Here is a 26,037-nt window from a genome sequence, read left to right as displayed (position 1 = left end):
TTTACTGCGTGTTGAAGGACTAAAACTCCCCGTGCTATGGCTCTCAAACATCTAACTCACAAGACAAATTGTGTGCGCAGAATAGCTGATGGGTGATTCATATTCGATGTAGTGATAGACAGCCTGACTGTGCATCAAATCATAAAATAACCTTTGTATAATTTGCTTTTTTTTATTTTCCTCACTGACACTTTAAAAGGAAACATTCCATTCTATATTTTATTTAATTTATTCATTTTTGGCAAGTAACAGGCTTGCCTCGAATTGTATTTGTTGCCATGCTATGTTATAGTAAAGAAATTCATCACTGGCATGTTTCTAACTGAAGTCATTATGCTATCCTCTCTCAGCTCTACTTCTGTGAATGGCTTTCTGGATGATGAGTGAAATAAGAACTCAATTCAACACTTTAGTGTTCAGCTATAGTTTTATTATCATCTTAGGCGATACCAAAAAATAAATAAATAGCAAAATTATACTGAGACCATTTCCTTCACATTTTATAGTGAGTCCTGTGACGTAAAATACTGTAATAACGAAGCAGGTCTACTAAGGTCAGTGTTTTCCATTTTCAAAGGACTACCTGATAAGTCCACTTCTCAACATGACACAGTATGATACAGTAGTGTGCTTACTTCATTGTAACACATAAATGCAATACTGAAAGAAGCAAAAGACAAAACTGGTAGAGAACATATTATATGGAAATCGACCACATGGTGACGATATGTTTCCATTTTTCCTTTTGAACATTATTTTGTGGGCAATCATGTCTTATGAAATGAAGCACAAGAGTAAATTGCCACTGAGACTTTCCCTGTATTTTGTGATTGATGTAACTAACCAAAAATATAAACTATGGGAAATTTAAAATGCATCCAAATTTTCCATGCTACCTTGATGTAGGCAATTGTGAGGTTAAGTTGCACACATGCAGTATACAATCATTGCGAAATAAAAACATGTTCAGTGATGTTTTTCTCAGTGCTAAAAATGTTTTTTTGTTTTTTTCATAATAAAAATACTGATTTAAAAAAAGTCTCGCTATAAGCTTTCAATTATACGGAAGAATATTGCATTCACTTGGGAAAAAAAATCCTGTGTTTCTGACAATTTTTTTCTGTTTTACAGATTTTTTTTTTCTGTCCAAAAAATATTCTGAAAAATAGGCTGAAAAAAATACTCAGAAAAACAGGGGAAAAAAATATTTAAAAAAAACAGAAAAAATTAATTGTTCCAAAAAACAGAGCTGGTGTTCTGTTTTATTATTTTTATTATTTTTTACCTCTGAACTCCAACTGATTTGTTGCAGACTCACTAATAGCGGAAACGGACACTTTCCCAATAAGATAATGTTTCCCAGTAATGCAATAAGATGGTCACGTTTACTTACTCGCTCAATAAAGGAATGAATGTGTATACTATATTTTTTTCTCTAATCTCTGAAAATATTTAGAAAAACATAAAAATACTTATTTTATAAAACAGGGAAAAATTACTCAGAAAAACAAATATTCAGAAAAACAGAGGATTTTTTTAAAACAGAAAAAAAATACAAAAAAAACGGATAAAATATTCAATAAAACAGAAAAAAATACTCAAAAAAACAAAGCTCCTCCAAAAAATTAGTAGGAAAAACAGGACTGAATGCAATAGTGAATGAATGCAATACGCTTCCGTACAATAATACTAACACTGTGTGGTGTTTTTAAAGCAAAAAATGTGACTTACAAAATACAAATTCCTATAAATTATAACAGAATACTTCATATTGACTTCATATTTTATAGACGTCAGTGAAGAATATGACAAGCGGTGAAGAAACTGGCTTCCTCTCACTGTTCAAGCACAATGATGTCAGCCACTCCGTGCACTTGTGTCAGCTGTTTGCAGTCCAGCGATGCCACCAGTTTCCTGGGCCCGGGTTGGGTCGGGATGAAGTGTTCTGTCAGTGTCACGGTGGAGTGACCGCTGACGTCGCTAAGACATAACATGAACGACAAGTCAACAATCAACTAAAAGGATCAATAGCAGTATGCATATGTGTTAGAACAGGGGTCTGCAACCTGTGGTTTCTGGAGCCACATGTGGCTCTTTAGAATCTCTAAAAAATGTAGTAGGAATGATTAAATTTGTTATTTTATTTTTTTGTTAATTTTTTTTTAAATAAAATATTCTTCAAATCAATTCACAATTTAGATTAAAAAAAAAAGAGTAATTAAATATTAAAAAAATATCAGTGTTTTTTAAGTTAAGTAAGTTAAGTTTTTAAGGGAGATGAAAGGTCAACGATTATGTTTTTAGGTGTTAATTTAATAAAAGTCCACAAAAGAACAAGGAAAAGCAGAAAATTACCATAAAATGTCCAGGAAACTGCCAAAAATGTCAGAATTGAATACAAATTGCAGAAAAGAAAATGCTCAAAAAGTACCTGTAACAATAAAATGTGCAAAAACAAAAGTAAGGCAGAAAACCACCATAAAATATCTTTGGAATTGCCAAAAAAAGTCAGAAAATGTATTTTAAATAAAATAGCCACAAAATGTCTAGAATAGGAAGAGAGGCAGAAAATAAAATTGCCATAAAAAATCTCGGAAATCTGAAAGAAAGTCAGAAAAGTCAAAAAATTTATGAAAAACAAAGTATGAAAAAAATAATAATCCAAAAACGGAAGACAAAAGCTAGAAGAAAATGAATGTCAAAGCATTGGATGCTGCATATTTTTGTGTTATGGCACAGCTCTAATAATAATAATAATAATAATAATAATAATAATGCATTCGATTTATGTAGCGCTTTTTTGGACACTCAAAGACGCTTCACAGTGGTTGCATTATTCGTGCTCTCACACATTCACACTGTGGTGGCGGTAAACTACTTGAGTAGCCACAGCTCTAATTAGCTCTTGGCCCCCTCAGTACATGAGTCTAACACTTAACACGCTGCTTCGGTCGCCGCAATGTTCAAATGTTTTGTGGCTCTGACAGATTTTTTTTGTTCTATAGTTGTCCTAAAATGGCTCTTTTGACAGGAAAAGGTTGCTGACCCCTGTGTTAGAACTAGGTAAGGATTCGTACCCTACAAACACTTCATGATCTTTCTGCAGGCCCAGTCCTTCCACTCTGAAGACGACGCCCTTCAGCATTCTTGGCAGCGGGTTGGTGAACATGATCTTGGCTGCCATTTCCTTGCCAACCACAGCTTTCCCCAAAGGCTGCCAAACATCAATTCAGAATGTAAATGCACGTATGTAAGCAAAACTGTTATGATTATGAAGTGGAGTGAAAAGCCCACCGTGATGTTGAGATCAGGTGTAAGGAGCCTGAAGCAGGTCTGGTTGGCTAACACTTGCTTGGTTTCATTGACTCTTCCGGACAATGTCAGCATCAGAGCTGCCTGATCCACCAGCTGGTTCTGGTATTGTTGATAAGGCAAAATCCACTCAATAGTCTTTTCTGTGGATAGACAGAGGACCAACTTAGAAAACGCTCAAATTAATCGGACCCTTAGAGAGTATGCACTGTAGCCCTTAAACAGCTTTGCCTCCTCCAGCATTCTTTATTGCTCTTGAAGATGCCAGGAATTGAACAATCCTCTTCTCGGACAACATATTTGTACATGTATGTCCTTTCTCACGTATACACGTGCAAATCATGACACGAATGTGATATCCTCTTGGAGACAGCGGTGACTTTCGGGCTTTGGTGTGACATTCTGACTGTGGATGCTAAGCTCTTTTGTGAATTACAGCAGTAAAATATACTCATCAGGTGCACTTACCAAATCAATAAAGAACTTCAAAAAGGGTTGTATAATAAATACTAAGGGTGTCAGGCGATTCAAAATTTTAATTGTAATTAATCGCATGACTTCAATAGTTAACTCACGATTAATCACATTTTTTTTAATCTGTTCTAAATTTACCATAAAATGTGCAGTTAAATTAAAGTTTTCATACTCTTGTTAACATCAAAGTGGAATAGTAATACAGCTGCATCTTTTAGCCATTGACACACTAATTTCATAATAATTCATAAAATTGAGTTAAAATGAAAAAGATCTACTGTACTGTAAAAAACGAGCGTGATATTGATTTGTGCTGAGGTCATTTTTTGGCCACTAGATGACATGATTGCTTTTGTAAGACGTTGGTGACGGTTCAGCGCATTTTTCTTTTCCTATTAAGAGCTAATCTTTAACATGAAGTAACTTGTGAAATTCTGCACATTTTAAAAATGGTCAAATTCAGCTTGACCCCAGTCTCCACAGATATATGTTAAATTTATTACTGCTAAATTTCCACGTGGACGTGTCTGCTGCGTTGCGACTGGAATTCCCCCAGTACAGGCTTTCCAAGCAAGGGTCCTTAATCGCACATTAAATTAACTTTAAATAAACTCAAAATGAACACGCTAATTTTGACACCCCTTAGAATGATGCGGTGCAGATCTCCATCTCTGCAAGCTACAACCACGCTACTACTGTAAATAAGCATTTACAGTCACCGTCTATTGTAAATACTCACATTCTCACCATCCCTGATTGGTAACTGAACCCATTCATGAAAGTCATGTGAGTACACCCCACTAGACCATACGTCGGGGCAACAATTCAACGGGTCAACAGCCTCTTATAAGACCCCTGAGGGCCTGTTTTCTAAGTCGACAGTATGTGAAAACCAACCTTCATTGGGCAAAAGCTCCACTGGCAGCTGCTCCTTCTTGATGGTGCCCTTCACAACACCAGTGTAGTACATGACAGCCACCTGGCTGTGCAGGGTCGTTCTGCGGGGCTGAGAGCTCAGGTTCTTCACCACGATGCTCAGCTGGGCGTCGGCCCCCATCCTGGGCCCCTCTCCCTCCATTTTAACCTCCAGGCTGACGTCTTCTGCCATGGGTGTGGAGTAGACGTCTGGCTTGCTGCCAAAACGACTGGCGGTCTCTACGGCGATACGCTCCTCCTCTGAACCTGGGAAAATGGGGAGCGAATGAGCCAGCGGTGTATAGAGTGATATTGGTATTGATCAGTCGAAGTTGACTCGTTTCCTCCCCAAAACGTTTAAATACGTTCTATTTTAAATATTACCGTGCTCCCAACGATGTATTTATACGTTTTTTGTTATTTTATGCTAGCGCTTACAGAACTTGATGCAGCCTCTGACCTGAAGAGCAATAGTAGTTATTACAAAAACGGCCAGCAGGTGGCAGCAGAGTATAAGAGGTCAACCAGGGCCATGTTGCAAAAAGCTCGTTCCCCCACTGTGAATAATGATGAAACTTAGCTATATTCTAATGGTAATTGCTGCAAAACAGAAACAGATACTTTTTTTTCCCGATGAAAGAAGAGACTCTAATCTTTCTTTTGGTAGGTTCCATTTTTTTTTATAACAATAAAACACAATATTCTGTGGGCCTTGCAAAAATCTGTCAAAATCCAGTAAAACAGCTGGGAGCGAAGGGGGTTGCTTCGGTGAAAATGGCTGGGTGTGAATGAGTTACTAGTGACACATTGTAATGCTGTATTCACCCGCACTGAACACCACTCAATGGGCATAGCATGATTTGAAATATAAAACAGACATTGGTACCTTCCTGATGTTTGTACAGATGAGTTATGTCAGCTCGCTCATCGGATCCAACTTTTTTCGTGCTGATAAAGTGGCCAACAATCTTCTTCTCACTGTGGATCTGGCTGAATGTACCAACGAGATTTCTTTGCCAGTAGATCTTGTCACTGTTGACCTAATAAAGAAACATTCCAACAGCAGCACGCATGATATTCACTTGCCTTTTAAAGAGCTGATCAAGTTTCTAGAAAGCAAGGACTAAATAAAAATGAGCTCACCTCTGCAAAGACAAAAGGTGTGTCATGTTTGAGGTAGACCTGGCCAGAGCGGATGGCGGCGACAGAGGCAGGGCCGCAACGGAAGGTCCCCTGGCTCGTCTCCTGGGGGGTGGAGTCAACAGCTTGCCAGCCCCCATGACCATGGGGCAAGTCTGGCCTGGCCATCCAGCAATCATTCCAGACATGAAAATTCCTACATATAAAGATGGAGTTACACACGAGACTAATCACAAGGCGATTGTGCCTTTTTGTTGAAAGCTGCATCAAACTAGATAACTTGTGTAGACAGACAGACAGACTGACAATTTGAGCTAGAATATATATAGCTCAAGCAAATCAGTGTCTTCTTCCGTCATATCAAGTACGTTTTTTTATGGGCACTCTTAAATAGAATGAGAGAACCTATTTCGTTTCAAAGTCAGCTGTGTTCACATGCACAATGAGGCAAAACCCCCATTTTAAAATGGGCCACGCTGCACTGACTTGCACGGGTCTGCGAAAATACCAAAACTTAGTCTAGCCCGCCCCTGCACAGATTCACAAAGCACCTGAGTGAAACTGCTTTAATCTTATCTTTTCAGTTATACACAAGAAAATGAATTTTGAGTTAACTAACAAATATCAAGACTATTTTGCAACATGACGGGTTCAATTCAATTGATTTCATCCATGTGTAAAAGAAAAAAGACAATATAAAGCAAAATTGAAATTCAAAGTAAAGTAAAATAAATGAAATGGGACAGAAAGAAGTCAAACTTGTTTTGTCTGCCCCTGATTCCCTGATGAGGGTTCCCTTCTTTATTGACAGATGAGAATTTTCATGAACTCTACGAGCAGAAAATTGCAGGAGTATGTCAACTGCCTGCCTCAAGTTCAAGGAGACGGTCGTTTAGCATACAGTATCTAAATATACAGTTGACTCCGGTACGGACAGTACAGCGAGCCATTTTGCAGAGCAAGATGACCCCGGGTCATGTCACATACCACACTACATAACTTACCAGACAGAATCACTATTGAGGTAGTCAATGGGCTCCATATCCTCATCAAAATATACATCTGTCGTGAGGGACACATCAGTGTCGTGAGCGGACTGGAAGTTGGTCACGCTGCGAGCAGGGACGCCAAGACAACGGAGGACTGCAAACAGACATAACAAGAAAGTCCAACATGTCTACTGAGGTGACATTTGCATGATTGTGCCGCACTTTACTATGCTGGCAGTTGAATGAAAATGACACATGTTGCAAAGTAGAAGCTGGCTATGATGGGAATGTCAGTGTGAAGTATTTGGGGTGTAAATGAGTTATGCGCTATCAGTGCTTGGGTCAGCTGGCTATCATGTGCATTCACACGCACAGGGAGCTTCACAGCCTGATTGAAAGGAACAGCCTGGCAGAAAGAACACTGCGATTGTGACAATTCATGAACTTGACTTGAAAGTAAGGTCACAAAAAGTAGGCGAGTTGGAAACCGTGAATGGAAATGGCACTATACGCTATATATAAAGCATGGTAGTGCAATTAGAGAAGGAATGTTATGACGAGGTGGATTTGTCGGCGCCACATCCCGAGCAGCCGTTATGCATTTTGCCAACACATTGCTTTCCAACCTTTTGTATATCACATTAAATAAATAGTATTTATATTTAATATATTTCATGTGGAAATGTTTCTGGAAAAGAAAACTCTACCCTACTTAAAAAAATAATAATCTGCTGCTGGATTTAACCTTCCTTTGTTTTCTTTGGTCCTTCCTCGGGTCTCCTGACGGCGGTGTTCGGTTTAGGTGAATGGTATGGGATTTTTTTTAATAGGTTTTTGGTGAACTAACGAATACACACGCACATACACATTCACATACTCACCCACATACAAAAAAATAAAAAAGAGCAATGATGACATTACCGAATGAACAATACTGAGCTCTTTAGAAAAGAAAAAGAAAAGAAAAGAAATAAAAAATAAAATAAAAAAAATCTGGCACTGCTGAGATCAATCCTATCATATCTGAAAAATGTCTTCACACTTTCCCTCCTATTTGTTCACACACTCACCTGATGTTGTGACTCCAGAGAAGACCCAACATTGGCCATATGACACGGGCATTCCATTGGTGGAGTGATATTTTCTTAGAATCTCCACACTGCTGCTCCACGCAGCAGGAGACACCCCATCGGAGTAATTCCCAGACCAGTTTCCAATTAGAACACCATAATCATCTTGGGCATTTATCTAACAAAAATAAATAAATAAAATAAAATAATTCATACACTGTACTCAAAATACACAGATCAGTTTCTCCTGGTGATCGACATGTGAGACCAATGATAGTTGTGAAAGTTATCAATATTTCCTAAAATGACTTACCATGGCTGATATGACCCTGACAACATTAACAGGATCCCCTCGGCCAGATGGCGGCATGTCACTTTTCTCCAGAATAAATAAACATGCTTCCAAGATTCCTTCTTGAAACTGCAGCAAATAAAGACATATAGCATTGGTTTGTCACGTTTTTAATTAGTATAATAATTAGGGGCGAAAAGTCAAACGAATTGTGCTATCTTTCACACAGATGACAGCAGTGTAGTGATCATCCCAAAGTGAAAGTTCTTAAATATCCATACCAACCACTGCAACCAAATATGACATTATTGAGGGGTGTGCCCAAAAAATCGATTTTCATAAAAATCTCGATTCTCATTTAGTACGATTCAGAATACATTTTAAATGTCCCCAAATCGATTTTATTTAAATGGTTTTATACTGTCTTGCCTTTGTCTGTGTGTGTGCCTTTATTTGGAGCGCTGTTCATGTTTTACCCGATTTGGCCATTTGGGGACAGTGTGGTTCTATGCGGTCTAATACACTGTTAAGTTGCAGCCACATTAGAGAGTAGATCAAGTTATTCCAATAAAAGTTGTTTTTTTTTGCAGTGTGGAGCCGTTCTTTTGAGTGATAAAAGTGCCGTGAGTAGCGCGCTAATTAGTATTAGCGAGTCAGACTGGAGTAGATCATTACAATTCCTTGCACATCTATAGATTGGAGCAAAAATCATTGTCAATCAAATCATTTTGAATCAAAAATCGTCCTTAATCGAAAATGGATTCTGAATCGAACCGTAGACCCAAAAATCGGAATCGAATCGAATCGTGAGACATTCAAAGATTCCCACCCCTATTATTAACCTTTCAGGAAGATGCATTATACTTTTGCTAAAACGTTTCAGGAAACCCCAACCAAGTCGATTTTTTGTGTGTGTAGCTAAAGCATGTTGAAGATAATTAATCTGAACAATAAAGCTCAACTAGTTTTTAACATGCCTTAATTACAGCAAAATTTCCTTTTTTAAGAGCTAAAAAAAAAATGCAGACCACCAGGACGAAAAAGAGAAGGATGGTACAAAACAGACAGGATCATTGTCGTTTCTATTTTTACAGGATTTGGTCATTTGAAATAAGAGGAAAACACTCAAACACTAATGAGGATTGCCCAGAGTCTCTCTACCTGACCAAAGTTCCACGTGCGAGACCCAATTTGCTTCTCAGTTCCATAATAAATTCTTCCAATGTCATTCAACACGTACTCCTTCCTCTCCTCTTCATCATCCAGGAACACTGTGTCCTCTGAAAGAAACCACAATTTAAAATGCTTACAATTACTTCAGAGAATTATTATTATTGTAATTTTTTTAGTAGTAGTAATATTACGTCACCCTCTTAAAATAATTGGCTAAGTCATTTTTTTTGCAAATTTTGAAAAAATATTTTTTTTGCCTAAATCATCTCCTCATGGTGCAAATGATTCCATTTCTTTGCGTTTCCTGAAAAATCTGAAAAAGTATTTTATTTTATTTTAAGAAGGCGTCAATTAGTAGTAGTGCTTCCTCCCTTTCTGTGAAAGAGGCCCATCAGAAGAAAGTCTGGTCTTTTCACCTCTTCACTTACTACATCAGTCAAGAATGTGATTTCTTTTCCCAAAAAATTGGAGAATTCCTATAGGGCCAGGAAATGGTTCACAACATGATCCTGCCGGGGCAGAGTTGGGCGTTTTTCCCAGCACATTAGGCATTCTTTTTTTCTTTTTCTTTTTTTCTCACTCCCATCTCATTGTTGCTACAACGGGCGGGGAAACAGCAGGGCAAAGATAGACAGCCAGCCACAGTAAAATTAAGATGTTTATGGCAAAAAAGTGGAAGGAAGAGGCTTCGGTCACGGGGGACAGCTAAGAGAAAGAGGGGAAGTTGTGTGATTGGGTGGGGAGGGGGCGAGGAGGGTGGAGTAAAACAAGAGGCTTGACATCTTGCAGGAGAACTTTATCCTGCAGCTGGGATTCGTGTTTTTCACTCCTTATTGCATATTTGTGAAATGGAAGTTGGAACAGACACACACAGGAGGACGGGGCGGTGTCGGGGCTCTGAGGTGAAAGTTCAGGCCAACAGACGTGGCAAAACTGGGTGGGGGAGGCTTATTTAAGAGGGAGGAAAACAATTGTCCTCCTCTAACTACAAGACTTTCATTATTTTCATCTTTCATCTTACCTGCACACCAGGGGTTGAAGAGCATGACGATGTTTTCACTTGAGGTGTAAGTATTTGGAGTTTCATTTTTTAGGGTGCTAGTTGTGACGGCCAGACTGTAAAGACCAATCACAGCATTGGCTGTCGAGTTGATAGACAACTTAACCTTGTTGTCATTTTGCTCTTCAATCTTAGCCCCCCACTGTTTTTTGTCCAAGGTATCAACTAGTGGGATGATGACATGGGTTCCTTTGGATACCAGTGGGAGTGGACCTGCAAAGCAAGTAACGTACAGTATGTCAGGCAAATGGGACCAGAGTATTCAAAAAGCAAAAAAAAACGAATTCTATAAAACGCTACAAATAAATGATGTATTGTAATTGCCCAGATTTTCACCATTAACTCATTCACTGCCATTGACGGTTATAGACGTCAAAAATTCATTTGAACTATTTCTATTAGTTTAACATTCTTTTCCACTTTTGTTAAGAAGAGTATGAAAACTTAGATGTAATAAATCAAACACATTTTATATCTGTTCTAAATGTACAATAAAAACGAGTAAAATTTTCATACTCCTGGTAACAAAAGTGGAAAAAAATGTTAAACTAATAGAAATAGTTCGAATGGACGTTTATAGCCGTCAATGGCAGTGAATAAGTTAATACTGTGAAATATATGCCTACTACTCTCTATCTTGCAAAAATGTCTTCACATTATTTTCTTCCTCCTCAACATTGCAACTGGTTGCTCTTTCCTACGGCGAACAAATTGCTTCAAATGTAATGTATTTGAAGTTGAGTTTATTTGGAGGTCATCCAGTTCTGGACACAAGCTGGCCCCGTGATTTCAATAAAAAAACAAAACAAATCAAAGTTCGTTAGAAAGAGAATTTCCCGGAATGCATGCATATTCTTGGCTTACCATTAGCTACCAAAATAACAAAACTTAACAATAAAATATTTTGCTTTACAAGAATGACAGCATATTTGATTGTATGTGAAATATAACGACTAGTTCACTGAACCTACAGTACAGAACGGTTACAAACTGTTTAAAATTAAAATTATCTGGCATTTGTACAACACATAAATGTTGACATCTAACGTTGGAAGTCTTGATTTACTGAAGTGAGATAAGAGCAGCAGTCCAGATAACTCCTTTGCCAAGAGTAAACTTGCTCAAACCACAGTCGGTCTTTGTGCCCCCCCCCCCCCCCCTCTTGGCGGGTCAGCAAACACAATTTCTGCTGTAAAAGTCCACTGACACACAATTGACAACAGACTACGGACAGTCGACTGCAACTCTTTCACAGGACATTATGGATTACAAGAAGACTAAACTCGATAACAAGATAACATTTTGTTTGATCGTGAACAAAGAAATGGTCTCCACGTCACTCATGTCATGAATGGCGTTCAATAAATAGTCAAATAAGATTCTTTCTACCTTGTCATCTGATTAGGTGGGGATAGAGCTTTATCAAGAATACATTGTTCTCCACCCGATTCCCCACCGCCCTTCCTCTCCCATTGCAGAACGTTGCTGACAAGAAAAAAAAAAGAAAATCCCCAAAAAAACAAACCCTCCTCTTTTCCCTATTGCTTCAGCTCTGACTGAAAATCTTGACTTCTGTTTCAACCAGATAATGGGTTGGGCAACTACAGCATGAGAAAGTCCTCTGTCATAAGATGAGGCATTGAAAGTTGCGTTAATGAGGATTTGTTCAAAATGACGCCGCTGTGGTGGGTGTGAATTTCCCCATTTTTCTGTTGTGATGCAACAGACATTATTCCAGAGAGTGTGCATGGAAGATCATTGTACAAACAGACTGAAAATACCAGAGGGAGGTGTCTGGTATCCTGAGGTCTGGAAGCTATTAAGACTCTGGACGGAATCCAAAAATTGTGATGTCACCTATACTGTTTAGTTTAAATACTCAGCACAATGCACCGCCTTTGCTTTGGCAGGCATTGACTAAAATGTCATATGTATGAATATTCTTATCATGATTAGTCCCTCTATATCCTCTGAGGCTCCGCCTCTATGCTGCAGAAGAGCCGATGACAATGTGAACGAGAGGAGGGGGCGGGGGGGGGGGGGGGGGTGTCTCAGTCCCAACCTTGTAGATCTCATAGCTTGAAGGGCTTATGAGCCAGACCCTTCCATCCAACATTAGTGAACTCCGACCTAACAAATGTTCTGCTGTAAGGATGGAAAAATTCCCCATGAAATTGACCCCAACAGGGGTTACCGATGTGGTGCCCTCGGTAGCCAAGTAGACCCCAAGGTCCACATGTGCGGCCCACAGGCATGTTCTAAAAATAGATCACCAGTGATGGGACATTTCTAGTCAAAGTGACAATTTAAAAAATGTAAATATTGGCAGAGATTAATAGATATAATTTGTACACATTGATATTCACCCATTTCATAAATATTGTGCGAAATCATTAATCATTACAAATATCTTTACATAAAGTTAATTTGAGCACATTTGTTATTTCAGAAGTGTGTATCAAACTGCGGTAGCTGTTCGTATTAGTCAGAGCTGAAGAAGTACCTCTCAGTTTCAAAAAGAGTGGGGGATCATTTAGCAGCAGAACGGGAACCAAGTCTTTGCTTTTATTTATTTATTTTTTCATTTTTGGAACTGAAAGGATCATTCTGAATGCTGTATCATATGTAGCGATGCTGTAGCTAGTCCTAGATTCACCAAGAAAAGGAGAAGAAATGCTATACGTAGGCAGGCGCAAAAATATTTGAAAATAATTCAAATTTTGGAAGAGCAATAAATAATAAATACAGTATGGTGAGTTCCCAGTGTCCTGTGACAGGACATGTATGGGAACAGTTGAACTGTGGTGATGTGTGATGTAGGTGTGACAGAGGAGTTGAAGGTTGGCTGGGGAGGGGGGGGGGTGTATCACCCCCACCTCCCACATTTTTTTTTGCAATACTGATGAATAGGTTAACAGATGATGTTAGATGAGAAACTATGTGGACTACGATGTTTGCAGATGACATAACGATCTGCAGTGAAAACGTGGACAAGGTAAGGGAACATTTAGAAAGGTGGAGGCGTGTGCTGAAAAGAAAAGAGTTAAAGGATTATGTGTGCAAACGAGAGTGGTGGAGGGGGAAGGCTACAGGCAGACGATACATCACCGCCGTGGAGTGGCCACTTGGAGACCATCTTCCACACATATCATTTCTGTCTGTATGACCATGGCTATGCCACAGCCAGGGGGAGGATTTTATACGTATGATGATGATGATGATAACAATACTACTACTACTACTACTACTACTAATATTCAGAGGTAACCAGTTCAGGGTGTACCCCGCCTACTACCCGAAGCCAGCTGGGATAGGCTCCAGCGCCCCCCCGCGACCCTTGTGAGGACAAGCGGTTAAGAAAATGGATGGATGGATAATATTCAGAGGGTTTGATGCACGCTGTTGTCATATTTATGAATGAAATAGGGCCGGGTGATATTTTTAGTCATTCGGGATGATTACGATTTTAATCTAATAAATCCAACAAACGTTTATTTAAAGGTTTAATTTATTCAAAAATAATTCCTGTGCAAAATGTTCAGACAACAATATGTATAATGTTTCAAAATCAGTTTTAACATAAACTTAACATTCATACTAGTTAGCAAAATTACAACTCACAATAACATCTGGATGTAACAGAACATAAGAACAACAGCTTTTAATAATCCAGAAGAAAAAAATTAAAACTATTCGATTTTCAAAATGATGATTAATCGAAATTAATTTGATTTATTGCCCAGCCCTAGAATGAAATATGACGACATCCACCACACACTTCTCCAGAGCTCAGAATCTGTCTGCCTGCACCTTGATCAAATCCACCATAATCATGTTACACCTCATGCTCTAAAACATAAAGTTGAGCCTCCTTTTAGGCAGAGCCGTCTGCCAAATTCCCAAACTCTCTTTAGGAGTGAACAGATTGGATAGGATTACAAATGAGCTCATCAGAGGGACAGCCAAGGTTAGATGATTTGGACATGATTTGATTTAGGGAGAGAACACTTGTTTTGTAGACATCCAGAGGAGAGATATTGAGTATTGGTAGAAGGACGACGAGGACGGAGCAGCCAAGCAAGACAGCAAGAGGAAGTCTAAGAGAAGGTGGATCGATCCTAAGGAAAGTTCCAGAGAGTGGAGACCTCAAAGCGAGTTGACCAAAAAAAGAAGACGAATTCCACAAATCTGGCATCGAGCATACTGATGATGTGCATGGTGGTACGTCGTTGTTGTCATTTGGTGGGTGAGAGGGTTCACGCTGTGGACCGATACCTGTTCTCAGATCCAGATGCAGCTTGTCAGCGTCAGCACTAAAGGGCCTGTTGAGGTGTAGCTCCATTTGGAACGTCTGCCCTCTGCGGATGATCAGCCCTTCTGCGTGAAAGAGATGAGTGTGGTGCTCCTGTCTGTTTGTCCCCGCTTTGGAGCTCAGCAGGTCCGCCGATCTCACAGACAACTTCATGACTGCAGAAGAAGGATTGGAAAGAATCTCAATGTTTGACTGCATTGTTGTAATTTGATGTCATCACTCACCCCAAAACATGTTGAACATTACCTTCCATTTCTTTTGCGTTTCCATTTTCTGGCTTTGGCCCCTCAACTTCTGGAATCGGGGTGGGAGGGTTTACCAGTTCCACCTTATCGGTGACATCATAGGTGGTGCTTTTCTGGCATTTACAGCAACATGGGCAGATTTTCCGAAACCAGCGGCGGCAAGCGCCGTCCTCTGTTTTTTTGTCCCCTTCCTTGTGAATGGACAACTCCACCCTGGTGGGCGGGGCCGCACCAGGAAAGCGCCCCACATCAGATGTGCGTCTTACTGTCAACCTCTCACCTGGCATCCTTGAAAGAACATCAGGATAATTAATTTCAGTCAAAATAGATTATAATGAGAGGATAAAGTCATAGAATAGCTATTGAACCTGTAGAACACATTCTACCCATTATTTCTGAAAAAAAAAGATTTAATTGAATAATTAGCTTTTCAATCAAATATAAACCTCTAAATAACACATCATCTTTTAATGAGCAAATTACACTTCACAACGCCAGAGAGGAAAAACAATCCAATTATTCCTTTGCGCCATTGTGTTAAAGTCCTCATTATCCACTCAAATTAACATATGAATAGTCCTTTCTTTTCGTTGATCTTTTCCTCGCAAATTAATGTTTATCTTTCTCCTCTTCTTCCACAATCATTACATTTCACAGTTGCACTGTCCTGCTACGAACAGCTGGATTCTACCACGTGTACGTTACATTTATCACAAGGTTACATTCCCACCTCTTTGTGGAGAAGCAAAATACAAAGCAGCATTTCATCATTTGTCAAAGATAAGCCCGTCTTTCCCTTTTACTCCCACCTTTAAGTCAGGGTCAAAAATGTCAAAATGGGGGAAAAAAAATGTGTTTACTAAAATAAAAGCCAAAGGGAGGAATGACATTGTGTTCTTTCGTGTGCGTCCTGAAATCTTCATTTTCCTTCTCCTCATCATGAAAGCCATACAGGCCAATATGCGCAGCAATAAATCGAGATCAGTAAAACTGTTAAGGCACCAGCGGAGTCTGTTGGCTCTTGTAAAACACCCATGAAGTGTAATGAGCAGAAATAACACACGAGCGCAAATGCAACACAGCTTTATGTAAACAATTGAGTGGTTGCTTTATGCTGTCATTATTCAAGTTTTTACTGCAATCAAATTTTCACTAAACCAGCTCCCCCACACACGCTTCTAGTTATTCTGCATGACAAGCTAACACATCTACCATTAAAAAGGTACCGTAGTTTACAACGAAGCACTGTTGCATGGTTACAACCCGAATTTTACATAAAAAGGAAAAATGTCACTCATCCAGTTGGCATATCAAGCTTCCTGGAAAATATGAACAGAAACATGTACACCCCCAATTTTGGGATGGATAAAATTATTTTGGTTTTTAGAAGAAGATACAGAACAGTCCTTCACTTTTGACGTACCATATTGCAACAATATTTCGCGCTTGTGACATTTCTGGAGCAATAAATGTACAAACACTATTCTGCAAGGAATGGAAGAAAATATTACTTTTCCCCCCTTTTTTTTTAGATAAACTGAGAAAGCGTTAACAATCACTGATGCACAACATGAGCGAGTTCATGTACTGTTACTTGTTCAATATTAGCCTGTGCATCAAACAGGCTCAAGACTGTGCTTTGGAGGAAAGTCAGTGATGGTGAAGTTATGCAGTCAGGTCAAAGGGCAAAGAACAGCTGAGCATAAGGATGGGTGTGGCGTCTGCAGTCACGGACGTCCTTTAAGATATGTTCAAGTATTGACCTTTTGCACGCGACGTCACAGCCCTCATGGGAACGCCCCCTCCGAGACGCTGGACGGCAAAAGAGCCACTTGCCTGTATTGTAACCATTGAATCTCATACAGCGTAAAGTCCTTTATCTAATCGATTATCTCTTAAAATGGTCATATCTTGCAGTGCGGTCGGTTGTACAGACAGACAAAGGAGTAAACCAAATATTACTTTTTATCGCATACCTACTAATGAAGACAAACGTTTGTTGATTGATAGCAGCAATCAACAGAAAGGACGGGCAGCCCACAAAGTATTCACGGATTTGCGGCGATCATTTTTTGCGAGGTTAGTAGATAAAGGTTGTAATTAGTAGATAAATGTTCATGCATTTCACTAGTAAACGTACACTCTAACAAAGATTGTAACAGAGGTGTCGAATTGCGTGTTTCAAATCCCATTAACGAGCCAGATAGTTAGCGTCCACTCCAACTGCACGAACACACAGCTTAGTTTTAAAATGTACCTTCTTCAAAGCTATTAAGTGCATTTGACTGTTTAATAATGGGGGATTTCGTCTTTGTGCTTGAAGTTTTTCACTCTGGAGCCGGAGTCATATTCATGAAATTAGCTTGCCACTATGATAGTCATTTGTTCTACGCTAGCAAATATAGTAACATAACATCATCACATTGTTTTAATATAGAACGGACTATGTAAAAATAAGTCATTTAGCATGATAAACAAGTTTTGCCTTTGCATTACGAGGTACATTGTCCCCCGGTGTGAGCGCAGCATCTCGTCCCAGAGACTCAGCCAGCGACAAGCTTTCGAATTAGCCCCGGTGTAAGGAGAAAGGACGGCATTGACTACATAATGACATATGTCGTGCGCTGTGAATTCCGGCAAAGTGGGCGATTTGATTAACTTGGTAAAAACAGCAGGCAACAGAAGGGAAAGGGCTGTTTTCAAACTAACGATCTCCAACTTAAGTAAATATTGCGCTCTACGAGTCCCGACTAAATGTGCAACTTCGACTGACAGGCGAACTTTGGTTGAAGTCGTAGATTCCATGGATCGATGGGCAATAATAACTTTTAATAACTTTTAATTTTAGTCGCTAAGTCACTAAGTCGCTCCAAGACACGTCCACTTTCATTCAACAATCATTTCCTTCCGCCGTTTGTCATAGGACATTCACGTGATCACGTGACATCGGTGCAAATGGTCAATAGAAAGTGGCTTCCCTCTCGTGTTGCGTGCGTGTACTTGTGCGCGTGTGTCTGTGTGTAATCTGTCATTTTAAACTGTCTGTGACTAACAGAGTTCATCTCTTGGTCAAGATGACATTTTGCTCAATTGGTTGCTTCCCAATCCAGTAAATATTTGGCACAGACATTCATAATCATAGTGATAGAAACAATGGGGTATGTCAACTGTGTGTACAGTTTTGCAATTTGCCATCCATCCATAACTACAGCCATCCTCTATGACCTTGCTGCCTTCCTTGCTGGTCAGTTATTTCTGGTTAAAAATGACAATAAAATTATTACGAATGGTAAAAACAACCTTCTAACAACTTAATGATAATTAATTATAAACAATTGCAAAATTGTGCGTGGAAATAGCTTTATGTAGAGAAATAGTCAGCACTTTTGGGACTGGAATAAATCTCTGCACAGAGGCAGGTTAGACCCGACGTAGGTAATTTTCCTGAGCCATTGCTCATCGCTGCCAAGTCTTTATTAACTCATTCAGTGCCGTTGATGGCTATAAACGTCAAAAATTAATTTGAACTATTAGTTAAACTTTTTTTTCCACTTTTGTTAACAAGAGTATGAAAACCTAGATTTTTTTTTATTGTACATATAGAACAGATATAAAATTTGTGATTAATCGTGAGTTAACTAGTGAAGTCATGCGATTAATTCCGATTAAAAAATGTAATCGCCTGACGCCACAAATTTTTAATGATCTTTTTTTATTTTTATTCATTCACTGCCATTGACGGATATAAATGTAAAAAATTCATTTGAACTATTTCTATTAGTTCAACATTTTTTCCCACTTTTGTTAACAAGAGTATGAAAACCTAGATTTTTTTTTATTGTACATTTAGAACAGACATAAAATGTGTTATTAATCGTGAGTTAACTAGTGAAGTCATGCGATTAATTACGATTAAAACATTTAATCGACTGTCACCCCTCATTTCTAATAATCTTTTTAAAAAATGAATTCATGGCAGTGAATGGGTTAACTGGGCTGGCACTGAATGAGTTAATCCAAAACAGGATTTGTGGTACATGAAACGGACGTCAGAAATCGCTATGTTCATGACTGAGGTGTTTTGTTTCAAACGGGAGTTTGGTTTAACCTGAGGTCCGAGGCTAATCGATGATAGCATAGCACACAGCTAACTGATGCTAGTATGCATACGCCCGGACACTTTCTGACTTGGCCTGGGCGGCAAATGTTGACTGTTATGTAAATCCCCTCAAAATAAAGGTGGAAATCTGCAATCAAAACTCATCTTGTTCATTTCGTTTCGTTAAGCCAGTGGCGGCGGCCGTGTATACAACGTGAATGAAGAAATGACTATGGTTGCGTACCTAGGGCATGAGCTGAGCTCATTCACACATCATGTCGACGAAGTAATAACAAAACAAACATTATCAGATATGAATTATGACACATCTTTATTTTATGTCCATCAAATGAGACTTATTTAATACATTTATATTATAATAGAATAATTGTGATTTGATCTGAGAGGTGTTTTCCAATCTGTGGAGCCAAGGCACTTATTTTGCATAAGAAAAACTTCACGGTAAACCAGCAAACAAAAATAAAACGTTTTCATCCTGAAATAATGATCTCAACTCAGTTTAGTCACAAATGTACGTAGTGTGAAATCTGGGCTTGCACAGTTGAACACAAAGCTGATATATTTGCAGTTGTATGAATGGCAACAGACTGAAACACACAGGTTGGTTTTACACCTTTTGCCATCCATTTGAAGAGCAGTTATCTGTTATGCCTAACAAATAACATATAGTGGCAGGCATTTGTTATGCCTGCCACTATATGCCACTGGCATAAATAGAATACTAATTTAAATGATATAATAATAATAATAATAATAATAATAATAATAATAATAATAATAATAATAATAATAATAATAATAATAATAATAAAAAAATAAAAATAAAAATAATAATAATAATAATTAGCTGTGAATAATATACACTGTCACGTTTTACTCCAAGACATAATAATTTTTTCTAATACTGCATACCGAACTGAACCGAAAAACGTAAGCACAAAACCGAAACCTGAACCGTGGAATTTGTGAACTGTAATATATATATATATATATACTGAACTGGACTATATATATATATATATATATATATATATATATATATATATATATATATATATATATATATATATATTACAAGCATCAAATATGATAAGGCTTGAAATGAATTACCGGTAGTAGCATTTTTCTCTACTCATCATTATGATGCTGAAGTGTCTTTAAGTCACTTTTTCTTTTACGCTGGCCACATGCGCCCACTCCATCTCCCTTTTCTCAGCCAGTTTGTGTTGGCATGGCACCACAATTGGAATGCCAACTGGCCCCTGAGATAAGCGCCTCAAAATCAGGTTCTGTTTCGTTGTCCCTAAACGGCAACAGCCACACACAGGCCTGCATGTGTGCTCATGTTTTGTTCTCTTTGTTCATCTAACAAACATACGTCTACACAACCGCTCCGAAAAAATTTATAAAACGCCACAAGGAGAGTCACAGAGCGAGGTTATGCATCCTGCATAATCAGGGAAGACAGAGGTCATGTGGAGCCCAGTGGCCACCATAGAACAGGGCAGCTGGCCCAAAGACGAAACGTAACTACAATCATCTGACAAAGCAACACAGCAGCCACCATCATCTGATTTTTGCAGAATGTGAAGCCCTCTTGTTTGGCAGCTGATAGCTGAGGAGAACTAATTGCATTCATTTTGCTTGTGTTCACAAAAGTTTCAGCTTCACACTTTAGTTTCTTTTCAATCTACAACAGGATGTCTATTTCCTTATTTGCCTGAACATTGTGCAAAAGTACAAAAGCTGTCCATTTCTCATGGTGCTATTTCTCAAGGGAACCCCTCTGTGAACTATTAAGGTTAAAAGGCTCCCCTCTCTTTTGTGGGAAAGGAAACGGTTATTTACACTTCTCATCGAGCCATGAGCAAAATCAGTGAAGGAAAAAGAAAACAAGTCTTACTTTCTCTGTGTAAGGATCAGTAGTGAAGAGTCTGCTTCTTATCCTCAAGAACGTTTCAGAACTTTTCTCTCTTTTCTACTACTTGCTCAGACTACTAAAAGTGACAGTCCAGGAATGTACTTCATGGGCTTTAAGCACTCACACACCCACTCGAACACACTCCGCCCCCACCACGTACGGCTGAAGTTTCTCCCACCCTTACCAAGATGTCCCTTTTCAGCACTCAGCACTATTTGGGTCTGCATTGTGTAAAACAGCACGCAGTTGGCCTGAGAGCGAATGATGTAACAACTACTATGCAACTACAAACAACACTTTTCAGGTTCTATATGTTTGAATGAAACTGAAGTTGTGTAGTTTTCACAGAATACAAAAAATGACACCTGTATGTAAAAGTATTCTTTATATTTAACCTAAAGCCCCTGTCGGGTTAAAACTTCCTTTTCACATTTTCACTTCCCCTCATTCGATAACGAAACCCATTGATAAACAAAGGTTTCTTATGGTTCCAGTAGAGAAAATGAAATGGAAACAAAAGCGAGATAATTTTACTTTGAAAAAAGGCTGCAGATCAAGCAAATACATGTTTGGTTTGACATCATTCGCAATGATGTCAGAGGTCATTCATAAGGCAATGAGTTGTCTTCTTTTGTCATTGAGAATGGGATGTTCCAGTGAGTGTGTTTATGCTGGGAGCAATATCATATCATACTCTTTAATAGCATTGTTTAGGGATGTTCAATAGAAATACAAATAATAGAAAGACTGCTACAACTCAAATAAAATTGTTAAATATAAACTGTATATTGAAAAGGGAAATATTATATTTGTGTAAGGATATTCTAAAAGCATGCACTACCCATAAGTACTATTTCAAAAGTTGCATATTTTTGAAAAAGTCATTTACAATGAAATAAATTGTGAGAATAGTCTCATCTTTAAAAAAAAAATATATATTTTTTAATTAAAATAAATAAATAAATATAAATTTGCCCAAAATTACCGTCAACCTGATGACCAAAAGCTTCTTGGGGGTTGTTTTTTTGGTAAATAAAAAAATCTTACAAGAGCAGAGTTGTATTTTTACAAGATCATCGTAGTATTACGGAGATATAAATAATCTACACACCCCTGTTCAAATGCCAGGTTTTCTTGTTAAAAAATACACCAACATTAATTATATATCACTGGGGCCTTAATCAGTCGCAATCAAAAAGACATTTGGCAATGGCAGACATTCATCATGCTAGATGTCAAACACAGGTTAAAAAACATTCACAATGTGAATTTATGGTTGATTTACAAATTCCCTTCAGGCTCTTTGCTGCTAATAATGAAACCAAATCTTTGTTATGTGATTACACCTGTGCCTCAAAAGTCACACTAAACTCTGGAAAAGTGTCCTCGGTGCATGTATTCTTGCTTTAATAAAGCTCTTAATGCTATTAGTTCTGCATATGCTTTTTCTTGCTATAGCAAGTCATAATTTCTCTAATGAAATTGGAGCCTTAATATTACGGTGGAAAAAAAACAAACAGAGCATGTTTTACCGATCCCACTGAACTGACTGCAGTGTGATGAACGACAGGGTCAACGCTCACAGCTTCTGGCGAGCAGAGTACGTGTGTGGAAATATAACGAGAGTGGTGAATTGGGCTGCTGGAATGGGTTTGGACCTGGTACTGTTTGGGGGAAACCATGACCTGCCCTGAACTAATTCAAAGGAAACCCCTTGAAATGAACGCTTAGAAAATCAGACTGTCCTCGGTGTTGAGTTATTTCTGGGTATTGCTATGCACTCTCACTTGGCAAATAATACCCACGTTCCCTTCAAGCCCTCCCTCCATACGCGCACTGTAAATTTACATCAATTTATTCCATGGGGAACATTGCACCTCCTGTAAGAAACAATCTGAAATCCAGTATATTGAATGGAATTCTGGAACATGAATCCATATTGGATTACAGTTTTTTTTCTTGCTTCCACTTCAAAATAAGATCAAACACGCTCTGTGGTTGAGACATCATGGTGGTTTGGCATGAGTAGGTCGCATACTTTTATATTTCTCAAGAATCCGTCACTCCCATTACTGGCAGGAGTGGCTTCTGTGAACCTGCTGTGGGTCGTCATTCATTTGATTCATAACAGAGTGACATCAAGAGCTGAGTGTGATTTTCTGTGTGGTGTGATGAAACGCGTGTGTGCTTTTGTGTAACCCCTACGAATCGTAATCGTTCGCAGTATTCATTCAGTTTTCAGCGTGTGGCTGATTCATGCAGTGCGGTTGCTATGGAGATGGAAACAAACAGACCAAACAGGAGACCAGCGCATGGGCATATTGTTTTGTCACCATGTCTGCTCCAGAGTTAACTTCGCTTCGCTGCTTGCCTTCTCTTTGTGTTAAGGACAAATCAAGTAATTTAACGTAATATATTCCCAGGAAAAACTAGAAGTGTACTTCGTACTCAGCTTCCTCCAAGGCCAAACAATCCTACATTGGATCTCTGTCAAATGGCACATCTATAGCAATACCAACAACCGTTGCAATGGTGTGTCAGTGGTGAGTCAGACTTAAGATAAACATTGACATCATTTTTATGAGCATGCATACTTGGAATATATATATATATAAAATCAATTCAAATATTTTTTTTCAAAGAAATGAAAGAGGACAGAAAGAAGTTAAACGTATGATATCTACCTCTGATCAACACAAAAAAATGATCAACACAAAAGAAAGTCAATACGCTTTCAATGTAACAATTAAACAAAAATAATTCAACGGCTTGTCCTTTTTCCAATAATTGTGCTTTTATACATTTAAAAAAAATACCTTGATGATTTAGTTTTATAATCCTGATTGTTCCAGCAACAGACACCTTGAGTTGAAATACATCGTTCTCTTTGTTTTGTTCTGTATTTAGGTTTGGAAAAAATATCTGTTACTCTTAATTTGTACTCACTTTCCCTTTTTTTGAATTTGATTTGTATGTTAATTGGTAAAATTTCATGATGGGCTTTATACATTATTTTAAAGCAGTTAAACTCCACCAATTCATTAAATAATCAGGTTTTTAGTTGTATAAATATTGGATTAGTGTGACCTCTGTATCCACATCCAAAAACGACACGAATAGCACGTTTCTGTAAACGAAAGATGGGTTCGATGTAGGTTTTGCCAGCACACCCCCACACTTCAATGCAATAGGTCAGGTATGGAACATTCAATGAATTATATAAGAATAACAAAGCATTCTTGCTCAATGGTTCTTTAACCTTGTGTAAAATGGGTACGGTTTGTGACACCTTAGATTTGACATATTCTTTATGCAATTTCCATGCTAAATGTTCATCAATAATAATACCTAGAAAGTTTATTTCATTCGTCCTTGCTATTTCTTTACCTTGCACAGTCAGTCTTGCTTCAACATTTATATTTCTACAACTGGAAACCCTAAATCTGGTTTTACTAATATTTATAGACAGTCTGTTGGTGTTGAACTACTTCATCATATTCATAAACTCTTTCTCTATTACTTGTAATACATTATATATATTTTTCCTGGCATAAAATAAAGTGGTGTTGTCTGCAAACAAAATATATTTTAACAATTTCTAAATAGTTGTAATATCATTCACATAAAGGAGAAAAAGTACTGGCCCCAGAATTGATCCCTGGGGCACCCCACAAGTTACATAACTGTGTTTTGATTGTCTGCTATTGAATTCAACATATTGTTTTCTATTTTTTAAATAACTGGTAACCCATTGATGTGCAACACCTCGTATACCATATTTGAACAATCTATGCAATAATATTTCATGATCTTAAGTGTCAAATGCTTTTTGTAAATCCACAAAGACACTTTCTAAAACATGTTTTTTATCCATGGCTGTGCACATTTCTTCGGTTAACTCCATTAATGCAACATTGCTTGAGTGATTGGAGCGAAACCCATATTGGCTGTTACTTAAAATTTGGTACTTATCTATGAATTTATTTAATCTTGTCGCATAAAACGTTTCCAATATTTTAGAAAGCTGTGGGAGTAGAGATAAAAATCATTCTTATTTCCTTTTTTGAAGAGTGGAACTACTTTAGCTATTTTTATTTGTTCTGAGAAGATTCCCGTTATAAATGATAAGCTGCATATATATATATATATTTATTTATTTATTTATTTATTTATTTTATTTTATTTTATTTTTTCTCACTGAAGGCATCAAAACAATGACGATAACTATGGCAACTAACGAACACATTTGGAGTTATGTACTTAACAATACATAGATAGACCTTTTCTCTGATGACTTTTTTAAACATTTTCGGCATTCTTTCGATTAAGCTTCAAAAGGTAGTCACCTGAAAAGGTTTTCCAACAGCCTTTAAGGAGTTTCCAGAGGTAAGAATGCTAAGAGTATACAAAAAGTAACCAGAGCAAAGGATGGCTAATTTGAAGAATCTATAATATAAAACATTTATTTCACCTTTTTATTTTTTTGTTAAGTACATAACTCCACATGTGTTCATAGGCTACATTGTTCTGATGCCTTCAGTGAGAATATACAAGGTAACCAATCATGAGAATAAAGCAAATGCATGGAATAAGAAAGTGTGCCCAAACCTTTGGCCTGGAATGTTAAATAATCCATCTAGTAGTGTAGTGAGTTTCATTGAACCTTTGTTTAACCAGGAAGAGTCCCATTGAGTTACAATAATTCTTTTCACAAGGAGTCCTGGCCAAGACAAGTGGCAGATAGTTGCATAACAAATAAGAGACAAAACAAAACTTCACATGGCTTTAAGCTACTACATGTCACACTCCACATAATAGCACAATATACATCATACATGCATGAAATATATAACAGGCAAATTATTTAAAAAAAACAAAAAAAACATCCAGTTAAAAACAGTTGCATTGTTCCGTCATTACTGATTTTAAAACATTTAAAAAAAAAACACTGAATGATGAGAGTGTTTCCAGATCTCATGTGGTTTGGAGTTCATTCCAAACAATTGGAGCATAC

General features: G+C 37.9%; 1 protein-coding gene across 1 annotated transcript; it reads right to left on the bottom strand.

Moving 5' to 3' along the window:
- Nucleotides 1–408: 408 nt before the first annotated feature.
- On the bottom strand, nt 409–21,144 carry tgm1l1 (transglutaminase 1 like 1). The gene is made up of 14 exons (XM_086097658.1): nt 21,006–21,144; nt 14,984–15,270; nt 14,701–14,892; nt 10,387–10,638; nt 9,354–9,472; nt 8,214–8,321; nt 7,901–8,078; nt 6,846–6,984; nt 5,845–6,037; nt 5,588–5,741; nt 4,684–4,968; nt 3,295–3,455; nt 3,078–3,214; nt 409–1,980 (listed from the first exon to the last, which is right to left on the bottom strand). Exons 2-14 carry the CDS (start codon nt 15,267–15,269, stop codon nt 1,836–1,838), a joined length of 2,349 nt encoding a protein of 782 aa, XP_085953784.1. The 5' UTR covers nt 15,270; nt 21,006–21,144; the 3' UTR covers nt 409–1,835.
- Between the last annotated feature and the right edge of the window lie 4,893 nt (nt 21,145–26,037).

The sequence above is a fragment of the Leptonotus elevatus genome, chromosome 1 (genome assembly GCF_054856555.1).
Source record: "Leptonotus elevatus isolate MCC_2025b chromosome 1, RoL_Lele_1.0, whole genome shotgun sequence".
Lineage (NCBI taxonomy): Eukaryota > Metazoa > Chordata > Actinopteri > Syngnathiformes > Syngnathidae > Leptonotus > Leptonotus elevatus.
Note: the sequence above shows the minus strand (reverse complement) of the source record. Positions and strands in the feature narration are given on the sequence as shown.